The following is a 12,434-nucleotide window of genomic DNA, read 5'->3' on the forward strand; positions in this document are numbered from 1 at the left end:
CGAACATAACACAACATGGGAAATTCCCTTCATAATCTCAATAACCCATCTAATTCACAAGTACATAACATTTCCTCATTTAAAGAAACTGTTTTCTGCAATTCTCCCCATTTAGGGCATCATGTCGGTAAAGCCCTAGTAAGATTCTGGAATTAAAGCTACAGAAACATCACCATCCCATAAAATTAAGGGTTTTTTCCCCTCTTCCCCCCCCCCTCCCCCACCCCAACAGTAGGTGACAATAACTATTCACAAGCAAGATCCCATCTTTACTTACAGCCTTTCAAGTTTAGACAGGTCGCTAAAAGTCTCTGGCTCCAGGGTTTCCAGACTGTTGAAATGCAGGTAACTGTCACACAGAAAATCACAAGGGACAGGGTTGTAGATCACAATTTAAAAGACGAAAGTGCTTTCAGATCAGTCCACCAATGTCCACTAATTGGTCATCACACACCTCAGGGAAGACTTTTAGAAGCTGTCATTCTCTTCAGCGTCTCCAATTCCCATGTGCAAAAATAGTAGCCTGCACTGGCTTTTCCCTATTCTGCATTATTTAGTCTTTCTTTTAATAAACTGTAACACCCATATGCAGGAGGACACATTTTCTAAGCTCTTTCCTCAAACCTAAGAACACCACCATCGCTATGAATTACTTGTTACACGGTTAAATTTCAGGAAGAAATTGCTGTTCAGTCAACACCATTTGTTCCCTATCTCACTAACATAACGGAATTTTGCCTACCTTTCTCCTAGTGCCTCAGCCTTCCCCAATGCATCTTTGGACTCTCGGGAAGGAAGGAATAGCCTTACTATAACTCACTTGTTCCCAGAGTAGGAATCGTAACATTTCCGAGTGGAATCATGAGTTTGCTGAGAACTCCTTTGCAAAAAGTGGCCCTGAACAACCTGATAAAACTTTGAAATTGGTCAGGTTGGACTGGACATATCCAAAGGTCTCTTCTAACCTGTGTATTTCTATGATTTCAACAGGGGCTCCCAGCAAATGCTCCTCACGCAAGAGCAGGAACTTCTAGAAACGGCTGTCATTGGGCTATTCTGTTTCTGTAGAGGGGAAATGCAGTCCCAAAAGACAGAGATGGTGCAAGCAGCTGGAACGCTAGGATCTAAACTGTACGTTAACATGAACAACCCAGTTCTTGCTAATGCAGGTCGATGTTTTTAGTTCACTAAAATCTCAAGTGTGACCTGCTGTTCCAGAAGTACAGAGGCCTAAGTGACCTTCCGTACTGCCTCAGGTTACTCGTTACCATTAGTAATGGAAACCTGGGGTCTCCACAGCAACACATATCAAAACATTTGAGATATCATGTTCCCATTAGCTGTGACACTAAATGACGTGATTAACATGTTCCTGACTTTTAGATGGCTTTCAGTATGGTTTCAAAGTTGCCCAGACTCTTCTGCCTAATTTTACACACTCATGGATTTCATAGTGGACACTGATTAAACACGGACCTAAGAAAACGCATTCTGCTACTGTAGCTGACTTCTTTGAGAATTAATTGCATAAGCCACCACATGGCTGTTTGATTTGTAATGGAACAATTCCTGATAAATGGTTCACTATCACAACATAAACCAAGACACAGTGACTCAGATTCTGTAGTGGAGGTTAGTGGTGGGGGAAAGGGAAATGTGTCTGCTCTAATAACTCTCAGATGTCTGCTGTCATTACTTTGGACCTTGAGAAAAGCATCTGATACTGTCCATCAATCAGCTTATATTTTTTCTTGAAAAGCTGGCTTGTGGGGTACAGGAAAATGGGGTAGGATTTGAGCAAACCTAATTCTTTTGGAACCATGCCTGCCTGAGAGATTGAAAACAGATGGACATTTCAGAGGTTTGTTTGTTGTTTTTTGTGGGTTTTTTTTTTATTCCTGACATGAAGTCTGGTATGTTCACTGCTAAAATATAACTGCGGCCAGCATCATCTCCTCTTTAAGCATAGCTGGCCAGTATCCGCTTTTTATGTTTTCTCCCAGGTATCTTTGCTTAGCTAGCTGATGACAAAACATATTCTACCCAAAGCTGGTAGCATACCTATTATTAAGCTTGCCTGAGGCTTTTCATTATAACTCTCTCTACTTACTGCAGTCAGAATGGAGAATAAGCTGGATTCTATTCCCTGCACAACAAAAGTTATATCCCTAGTCCCTAGTTATATTCCACTCCTATAAACACTGCCTTTGGGATGATACATACATTGAAAAAGGGTTCAACTTTGGTCCTTCTTCTTCAATACATGCAAATAATTCCTATACTTCAAATATCCACACTCACGCTTTCTCCCTATACATACACACGCACATATACATCATGACCCACTGCATGAAAAATCCAATCCCAGTTAGCAAGACACTTTAGAAGATTTAGACCTGAGTCTTTCCTTGAGTCTTTCCTCCATCTCACCTTGAGTATGGAGCGCTGAGAGTCAAAAAAAAAAAAAAAAGTTACTTTGATTGAACAAACAACACAGATCTGCTACACGCAGAAGTAGTAATTAAGGGAAGTAATTAAGGAATGCTAAAGTGTCATTGCTACAGGATCCAGCTGCCTGCAAAACATGCAAGGCTCCTTTCATCACCAGGGTGCCATGTAGCTTAGAAGGAAGGTCATTACTTTGTTGGCTGTCTCAGTCATCTTCCTCCAGCCTGAATTTCCAAATGCTTTAAAGCACACGAACATCACCATCCTGATAGTCTTCATAAATACTCAACCTTCTCAGCTTTCAGCTTGTGCTGCATTCATTCACTTTCAGCAAAGTTTTGAATAAAAGGAAAATTGAGCTGGCGCTCTCAATTCAAGCAAAGGGCCAGATCCTAGGCTCCATTCCAGGAGTGCATAGCAGATGCAGACATAGCAGGCCAACTGCCTTCTGTTTCAAGCCATCCTACAGGCCCTTACTTCCCTCCCTGCACAAGGAACATGTCCTTGGACTTACAGGGAAACACAAGCACAGCTGGGCTCATCCTATACTCCAGAGAGTTAGGTCAGGAGAGGGCACGCGGGATTCAGTAGGAAGATCCCTGAGTTTTAACTAAGCAAAATCAGTACTGGGACCAGCCATCCTGAAATGAAGGCAGTGTAGTCTTGCAAAGGTGGAGGAGAAAACAGTAGAAGCCCTATCCTACTCCTTGCTAAGTACCTGGTACTCTCCACTGCTGGAAACAGAACCTGGGTTAGATGAGCCTTCGATCTGAGCCGCTAAGTCAGCTCTTATGCTCTGAAGCACATCACAATCCTAAGAAACAAACAATGCTCATTTGTACTTACAGTTGTTCCAGAGAACGAAGCCCATGGAAGGCGTGTTGCTGGATACTCTGGATTTCATTTTTGTAAAGGTAGCTTTCAAAAGGAGAGAAAAAAAGCATTAGAATAAGTGGTCAGCAATTTTGTTTAAAAAAAACACAGGAGAGAGCTATGAACCTCATTCCAAAGTAGAACTTTCCAATTGGATTCAATGACTATCCTTTATAGCTGTGACATTATCATTTAAAAATTCTGAGCGCAGACAGTATGTTTTTGACTGGCAAAGGTTAAAAACGTGCTGTTATGTTTCAAAGAGGTTTTAAAACTACTGAACTGCCAACTCACAGGTATTTCAAGTTCTCCAGATCTTCAAAGGATCTTCTCACAATTTGTTTTATCAAATTATTGTTCAGCAGCCTGTTCCAAATCAAGAAGGAAAAATATAATACGTTAATTCAGCCCACCTGTAACTTGTGACATTTGTGTTCCTGGATGCTCACTAAAAAAATTCTTAATCCACGCATTTCACAGAGTTTAAGCCTTGAAGGGACTATTATATCAAAGTTTCGATAGGTACAACTGCTATTATGTCAGTGCAAAGGTCTCTTGTCTAGAGGTGCCAAGAGCTTCCCATACATACAATGGTCAAAGGCATTTCCTTACCTTTCGCTATAGTAACTTTCATGCAAAAGTTACAGTTTTGGCCAGGAAAGGGGCGAGGGAAAGGGAGACAAAGGGGTAGAAGGAAGTGGAGGGGAGGACCAAATTAAAACATTGCTGCCATTTTTGTACAACTGCAATTGCTTTTGAAAGTGCATGGTTGTGTTAACCAATAAAGTGTAAGAAGGGGCATGCATAGCCAATTCTCAAGAGCAGAAATGATTTTAAAATGCTATTTCATATGTTATAGGAATTATAAAATGATAACAGAGTGTTCTGTGATGTAGTAAGTTTATATACAAACATGTACAAAACAAAAATAAATAATACAAATCTGACTCCTGAGGCTATTCAGAAACAGCCTCTTTCAATCTAGAGAGCCCTGTGCCAGATTTTAATGTAAAAGTTATGGACCACATTGCATTGGCAAGCAGTCTCTGACTTGTGTGTGCAGTTGCCATGACTGTGCATGCAAATGACTCCCTGTGCCAATGACCAAAAATGCATGTTCACCTTTGTAATAGCCGCACTTTGTGTGCAGTACCAGTAACCACACATCTGAACACTACAACAATCTCTTCTTCAACTACGGCCAAGCTCAACACTAAGAAAACTAAACAAATCACCTATAAATAGCTCTTTAATACACGATGTTAAACTATGCATTGTTGATGCCTAACTGTACCCCTCTGAGTATTTCACTCTGGTGTCCCACTGATGTTCAGATCTGGTAAACTTCACTGCAGCCACAGAGATGGTGGATTTTATAGCCCAATGGCTCAGAGTAAGTATTTTGCAGGATATACTTATTTTCTAAATTCTTAAATGGAGGTGTGAATGGAGAGGGACACTGTGATCATCTATTGGACAGATTTGTTTTCCTGGTGTTGTAGGAAAAACTCAGCAGTCAGACCTTATGATATTGAGTCAAATTCAACACAAAAGCTCTAAATTCTCCCTACTGTCCATGGATGTGGCATTCCTTACTTCACAAGTTGATTCTCTTTCCCTTTTTGCGATAGCTGTGTTTCTCAGAAATCATCTGTCGCTTGAGAGCATGAGAGAACACAGTTCAGAGCGTTCCCAGCAGTAAGCATCAATTTTCTGCACCCTTTGCTGGAGAAAAAAGGATAAATGGTATATCATAGCCTTTGGCACCACCAGTAAAGTTAACTTTCTGAGAACAGTTTGCATGGGTAAGAGATGAAGAAAAAAGACGAAGAGGTGGAGAGCAATAAAAGAAAAAGTGTGGGAAAAAGAAGAGAGAGAGAGAGAGAGATGAAAATACAATCAAACACCTCAGGCATAAAAAGATGAAATAAGATCTCAGAAACATACACCTGTTATGGCAGCTTCACAAGTTTTCATCAGCCACCTGAGCTGCATAAACCTCCATCAGCTTGTCCTTAGGCAGCTTTTTAAATTAAGGGTCCAAAAAGCACATAAGCAACTGGAGTGCAAAAAAACCCATTGGAAATCAGAGCAATAAGGGCTTGAAAAGAATCTCACGATCCTGCTGCCTTAGAGTTGGGTGCCACTACCAACCTGTAGATTGCTAGGGTTGCGGGTGAGGAGCCTGAAGAGGTTAAAGGCAGAAAGATGTCAGAAAGTTTTTCCACAGCTGGAAGCAATGGCTCAATACATAACGGCTGAGGCTAAATAATCTGATTTCACTCATAAGGATGCAAAAATGATGTCAAGGCCTTAGAACATTTTATCTTGCTTTGGCAGCCAGATATGCTGAATGAAGGTACAGCCCCTGAAAAACCAACCCAAAAGTTTATTTGATGATCAAACACTCAAGAGCTGGAAATAACTGCTTGAAAGCAGTGTGGGAGAGGGATTTTGTCTATTTGCCCACAGGACAAAGACAACACAAGCACCAGCCGCGCAAGCTTCCTTCCCTGCCCTCTATCAGAGGACTTTCATCTTGAGCCAGAAGAGAAAGAAGGCAGCTTGTTCTCTATTATTTGATCCTTGGCCCTGCTTCTGAGAAGGCTAGATGGTCTGATAAACGAGTGCCAGCTCCGATGTCATTCCCGTGGAAGCAAACACCTGTCCTCTAGCAACGCAGTTCACAACAACCCCTCGTTCCACAGCGGTCTGCAACAGCTACCAGGGGATCGTATCTCTTGGAGGCACGGACGTGCGAACAGGCACGATAATGTTCTAAACTTTGCCCACCCTCTATCTTTAATGCATTGAGTTCAGACCAGAACTGAAATCCAAGGGGGATTTCAGACTGAAACACATTGTCTGGCTGAATTCTGCTGCTATTGTAAAACATTAACCTTGTCCCTTTTGTTGTATCAGCTATTTAGGACAGTTGAAGAGGAGTGTAATCAGTGATTTAAGCCAAATAAGACCAACTGTGGAAGTTCAAACGGCATGCAGCATGCAGGCCTCTTATCTCATCATCTGATACTTAAAAAATCATTCCTTGCTGATTAAAGGTTAAAAAGCTGATTAAAGGTATGGAAGAAGCAAGCTCCACTTCCCTTCTCAGGATTTCCCTCTGTAATAGAGCGATACATCCTGGAATACGCTCAAAAGTGAGATAACTTATAATGTCCGTCATATTCCACAGAGCAGAGAAAGCTGATCCAGACAGAGCTGTAACAAAGTAACTTTCCTGTAACAATTCAATTGTTACAGATTGAATTATTGCTTGAAACTGCAATGAAAATGGAAAAGATAAGCCTTGACTTTCCTTCCAAAAAAAAAAAAAGGTTTTGCATGTGGCAGAAAAACTGCATTGTATGGAGCAAGGTGGGCAGACCCATCAAAGAGCTGCTGTCAGAGAATCAGTAGCCAAGACAGCACTTCTGGACCCTAGAAAGATTTTAGATGCCGTTGGGACAGCTGTCTGCTCCTTCACTCCAGTGCAGTTCACCCAGGCAGAGAGGTGTGCAAAATCCTGGCTATGGTTTGCAAGATCTCACATAGACTGATATAGATTCCAGCTGAAATCAATAGCAAAACTCCCAAATTTCTACTTATACTAAAAGGGATTGAAAAATAAGATCTACTGCTAACCAGATCTGCTGGGAATAAATGCTCTGGCAGAGAGACGTTAGCAAGATCATTACCTATGCATGTCTTAAGGACACCTTGAAGCAAAACAAATCAAAATGGATAAGAAGCTTATTTCTTTGACCTTATCAAAAGATAGCAAAACGGTGTGGTGTTCCTCTTCATGCCAGCTGGTGAATTTGGCTCAAAACGAGTAGGTGAACTTAATCATGTAAGTTTTATTCCTGCAAAATTCTTCTGGGAATTTTGAGTTTTGGTTTGAGCTATACAAGAACCACAAGATCTGGCCCAGATTCAGTAAGAGAACATTTCAAATTCAGTTTCCTTTTGGTTTTATGTCTCGACTGCCTCCCCCTTCTCCTTCCCCACCCTGTCTCACGGATACCAAGCAGAGGCTTAAGTTGCATTAAATGAGATGTTTTTCTATTTTGAACATATTAAATGATGTGACAGCAGGGAATTCAGACTCAGAACGTGTAGCCTTTCCTCTTTTCACTTGACAAACCACATGCTCCAATCATTGTGACGTTACAACTATTTTTTCCTTCATACCATTAGTAGAAATCATCATGAAGCATATTTAAAGGGGGAGAAAAAGCTAGTCTAATGTTCAGCCATACATTCTCTCTTGTTGACAAAACAATCTGGAATTGCTATTTCCCATAATTGAGAGAATAACTTTGGTTGTGAAACACAGCAGGCTGCAACTTCCCCTCCTTGCTTGCAGGAATACATTCGTCAAGAACTGCTACGGGATTCCAGACAGAGCCTTCACGTTATTCCTGCCTTTCTCCCAAAATCCTTTACAAGTAGCATCTAAAGGAGAATCACAGAGCTCACCAGAAGTGCCTTTTGCTCTCACCTAATGCTTCCTAAATAGTTTTCAAAGCACTTTACAAGGACAGGCAAGTCTTATGAAAACAGATGGATGAAAGAAGGCAGAAAGAGAAATGTGATGTGACCCAGGTCAGAGGGCAAAGGCAGGGACAGAGGCACACACCTTTACTCAGTCTCCAGGCAGGGGAGCAAAAAGCCTACCGGGGAAGTTAAGAAACACAGCTTTGGTCTCAGGGCTGGAATTTTCCATAGATGATGCTGCAGAGACCCAAAGAGGTTGCACACATTTGGCTGTGGCTGTGAGAGCCTTGGTTTGAAAACACAGGAATCGACTAGTTGGGTCAACATGGCAGGGTGCTGACCCTCCGGTGGGAATATATAAGGGGATGGTAATGCAGGGGAGTAATCATCCATCTTCATCCAAAGATGACCTAAAGGAGCAAAAGCTTGGAAAGCCAAGAGATGCTATGCCTCACCAAGGGCTTGCAATGTGTTTGCGCTCTTCCCCAGCACACCAGCTGCTGTGAGCTAATGCTGGGTTAAGTGATCTGACTGGCTTTGGCAAATTCCAGCAAAACAACTGTTGAGGCGCTGTCTGAGTTTTGAGGATGGCATACAAGATTTTTTTTCCCTCCCTCTCCCTGATAAGCTAATTCTTAATGAAGGGACACTGAAATAGTTTAAAAACATGCAGAGGGGATTCTGACACCAACATCTGCATGGGGACTGAGAAGAGGCAACAGGGAGGGACCAGGAAACCTTACCACTAGGAGACCTTTGGACAAAGGGAACTTCCCTGGTGCACACAGCATTGCAGGTAGCTGGTAAGCAAGTTCTCAGGGCCGGAGCATTTAGAATAATTGCTTATTGCCCGCGATGCTGTGCCAGGAGTCTCCAGCCAGAAGCATATAATGATCATAACTCTTTCACAGACAAACAGGACTCCTGTTTTTAATTTCAAAGAAGTGCTCTCTAATTTATCAAATCTCCTGTACCAGGGAGAGAAAAGAAGAGAGGAGAGCCAGGGGAAGAGCCGAACTTTACTCAGGCTGTTTAAAAGCCCCACTGGACATTCATGGCAGGCTCCTTTTCTACCAGGAAAGCTCACAGCTCACCTCTCTGCCTCACTCTCCCTCCAATGCGGAGTACAAACGTTTCCTTATCAGGGTGGTTTATAAACTGTCAAACAGGGATATACTGCAGCCATCCTGTCTGAGTGGAGATGCAGAACAAACTTCACCAGAATCCGCTGCCCTTCCTCTGCCAGCCTAAAGCATTGTAGGAAAAGGCTCTTTTTTAAGTATTTATTTAAGGCACGTTTAATTCTGTAAGTCTCATGGCAGACAGCTGCAAGCTCAGAGCTCTTGTGCACAGAACCCGAGCTATTCTGTCCTCTGAACTGCTCAGTTCAAATATTCTGGCCAAACTTCCCCAGTAAGTCTCTCAGGGATTTTTAATGATCTATTCTCTTTATCACTTCAAAACCTATACACATCCTCAGGCAAAAGTTTACCATCTAACAAACACCAGCAAATTCTCCAGCTCTTTTCAGTTTTGATGTGCGAATTGGACTAGCCACTAGTTCCTGGAAAGAAACTTGCATGAGGAGTGCAAGATCTGGTTTTCTCTCATTCAGTTATCAAGCTCCTCATACGTGGGAGTTAACGTCTACAAGTGTGAGAATAATTGATTTTTCAGTTTGCTGGCCAAACCAAGAAATACAAGAGAGCATATGAAGTACTATCTAAATGGAAGGGTTTCATTCACAAAACATTTGATTTTTAGCATTCAAACATAAAAATGTCCTACTTTGTCAGAGCAGCGGTCCATCTAGCCCAGTATTCTGGCTCTAACGACGGCAGTAGGACATGCCATTTAGGGAAAGCACGAGAGCCTGGCTACTCTCCGTGCAAACAGTGCCCTTATGACTCCCATGGCATTCCTAATCATAAGGTAAGAGATTTTAGAAGGTACATCCCTGTTTATCCCTTTACCTTTCGTATCTGTTCACGGACCTGCTGTCCCTGAGGTCCCTGTCCAGGAGTTTGGAGAGGCAGACAGCAAAGAGGTTTGGACAAATTCATGGACAATAGGTCCATAAATGGATCTAATAGGGAGACAGGTCTTTCCACCTCAGCTGTGTGTATGCACATCTACTGGAGCTTTAAGCAGAATGGCAGGGACCAGAAAAAAAAACAGCAGAAGTCTTGTATATGTCAAAGACCTGTCTAGACCTAAGCATTGACAGGACAGGAAGGGGGATATCTTACAAAACTCCACAGCTTAGGTGGAGCGTCTCTCCAAATGAAGGCCTGCCAGCCTCTTTAGTTTCCCTAGGGTTCAGCTGAAACGAGCTCAGCGGTCCTGCCGTGCTCCCTGCCAAACATCTGTCTGCATCACACAAAGATGACATAATTTGGAATCATTTGTTTTCTTGACTCAAGAGACCTTCAGTGGTGGAAGAGCAGGCCCAGATATCACGACGCCTTAGCAGAACTTTATGATAAGGTAAAATTCTCGGCACTCTGTCTCTACTTTCTCTCTAGATGTTTTAGTCACCTTTCTCATCCTGTCTATCTCGAATGACAGGAATCAATCAGGATTAATATTCTGGATCTTTTCTCTCTATGATTTTTGGTATTTAAGTTCCAAACATGGTGGCGTTTGAGATTAACAAGGGTTGCTCTGGACGAACAGCATCTTTGTCAATAAAGCCTTCCCCGTGTTAACTTCCTGGTAAATTTTATGGGTGAGTTGCCTGTTTGATTACCTGTTTGTAAAACTGTATTACAACTACCCCACGCGACTATAAACGTAGATGAGCTTTAGCATCAACAAAAAGTGCAATCACAATTCATAATCATCTTCTCAAAGTCACTGCAGAAGAACCCCTCAGTACACCATCCCCTATGACTGCAAAAGACTGCATTCGCTGACCCATGAAGCTTGTTCCCACTATCCGCCCTGCACTTCCAGGGCTGAATTCTGCTTCAGTTTTACTTTAAAGCCAAGCAAAGATTAAACAAAAGGAAGAGTGAGAATGACCTACACTCAGTCTTGTTATTCAAAGTTTCTCTTGGCTTACGAGCAGAGCTGAGTGAATTGTTGCAATACAGACCTCTCTCACTGAGTCATCAGCCCAGACTAATAGGGCTGAACTTGCCCCAGCTGCTGCATCTTCTGCTAATCCCACTTCCAATTTTGCTCCCCCAGGTTTGTGAGCATTACTGAACCGTTTCCTAAAACGGGCTGCCTCATCCATCTCCCACAAGCCCTAGTAGGCCAAATATCAAGAGCAGCAGGGAGTCTGCATATCTCCCCATTTTAACAGACAGACACCACAGTCCAGCTTCAGCATCCAAAAATGAGTCAGACCTACAAAAAGGGCAAGTTTTTAGGAAAAAAGGAGAGTATTCACACCGAGACTTCTCTGCTACTCATAAGCCTGTAAGATGTGTTTGTTTCATATTTTCTAGCTTCTGTCCATAGTCACAACTGCTAACATCTTTCCTAGATTTTTTTTTTAATGAAAGAGGTTCTTGTGCAATATCTACATCTTCCAGATGCCCCTGCTTTAACCAAGTCATGAAAACTGACAACACCACCCAAAGCTGCCCTAAAACATACCTACTTTTCACCCAGCTTGTTCCTATAAAGAACCCAGAGACAAGAGTGCACATTAAAAAACTTGCAGTTAAGCCACATAGTTTGGCCAATCAGCCCCCAACACACAGTAGAACAATCTTCAGCGCAGGCTTATTTTTAAAAGACAGCTGTTAAGCAGGTCTCTGTGATGAAGTCCTGCTGTTGAAGGAGTAGTCCTGCTACTCCTTCAACAACTTCTTACAATTGACTAAACTTCTTATAGCTCAGGTCTTCCTCCCATAACCCTTTCAACATCTTGATCTTTACTGGATCACAGACTTCAGTTCTCTCAAGGTCAGAAAGGAAAATCTGGACTCTTTCTTGCCATTTGGGACCAAGAATGTAAGAACAAGGAAATAAGAACAAGTCTGTCATGCAGTGCAGATCCCCAGGCTAGCTGGTTTGCCTAACAGATAGATTCTTGCTTGAGCCCGGAAATCTTACAACTCTGTTAGTGCCACGCTACAGCTTGAACAATCATCAGATCTGATCCTTGTCAGGCCAATTAAATACAGCACAGTGCTGTGCTGACATAGCTTCCGTTTCTGATTTGGGAGGTGGTTTGTTTTCAGCTTCCTGGCTACGTGGCACAGACGTATTCTAACCTATCTTCATAACCTCAGCCTTACCAGGGGCAAGAAGAAGCAAAGGCTCCCACTATTTCCTTCTAGCAGACTGAGAAACTTGTTAGTAAAGCGCGTGGTAGCATATCACACGCACGTGAGTGCACCTGCTCCGGCTGGGGTGTAACACTAGAGGAACTGTGTTCTATTCACATTCCTATCTGCATTAGGGTGGGTGGAGACATTTATCCTAGGGCAAGGCGTAGTGACAAGAAGGCATTGGGGACGATGCACTAGCACTTCAGTAAAAATCCTGTAGAATAACTAATGTGGCTGATGCATTTGGGGAGGCCATGGAAAGGAAGAGGCTTTTAATGCATCTCTCTGCTCTCTTGACTGCAGGCCAGAACTGTTTTTACAGGCTAC

At 42.5% G+C, this 12,434-nt stretch overlaps 1 protein-coding gene across 3 annotated transcripts in view; it reads right to left on the minus strand.

Moving 5' to 3' along the window:
- LOC104141630 (peroxidasin) overlaps nucleotides 1-12,434 on the minus strand; it is a 47,936-nt gene that overhangs the window by 23,964 nt on the left and 11,538 nt on the right. For all 3 annotated transcript variants that reach the window (XM_009671025.2, XM_009671018.2, XM_068912005.1), the window contains 3 exons: nucleotides 3,616-3,687; nucleotides 3,295-3,366; nucleotides 278-349 (listed from right to left, as the gene is read on the minus strand). In XM_009671025.2, coding sequence (XP_009669320.1) covers nucleotides 278-349; nucleotides 3,295-3,366; nucleotides 3,616-3,687 — 216 coding nt within the window. The remainder of the gene's footprint in view (nucleotides 1-277; nucleotides 350-3,294; nucleotides 3,367-3,615; nucleotides 3,688-12,434) is intronic.

The sequence above is a fragment of the Struthio camelus genome, chromosome 18 (assembly GCF_040807025.1).
Source record: "Struthio camelus isolate bStrCam1 chromosome 18, bStrCam1.hap1, whole genome shotgun sequence".
In the NCBI taxonomy this organism is placed as follows: Eukaryota; Metazoa; Chordata; class Aves; order Struthioniformes; family Struthionidae; genus Struthio; species Struthio camelus.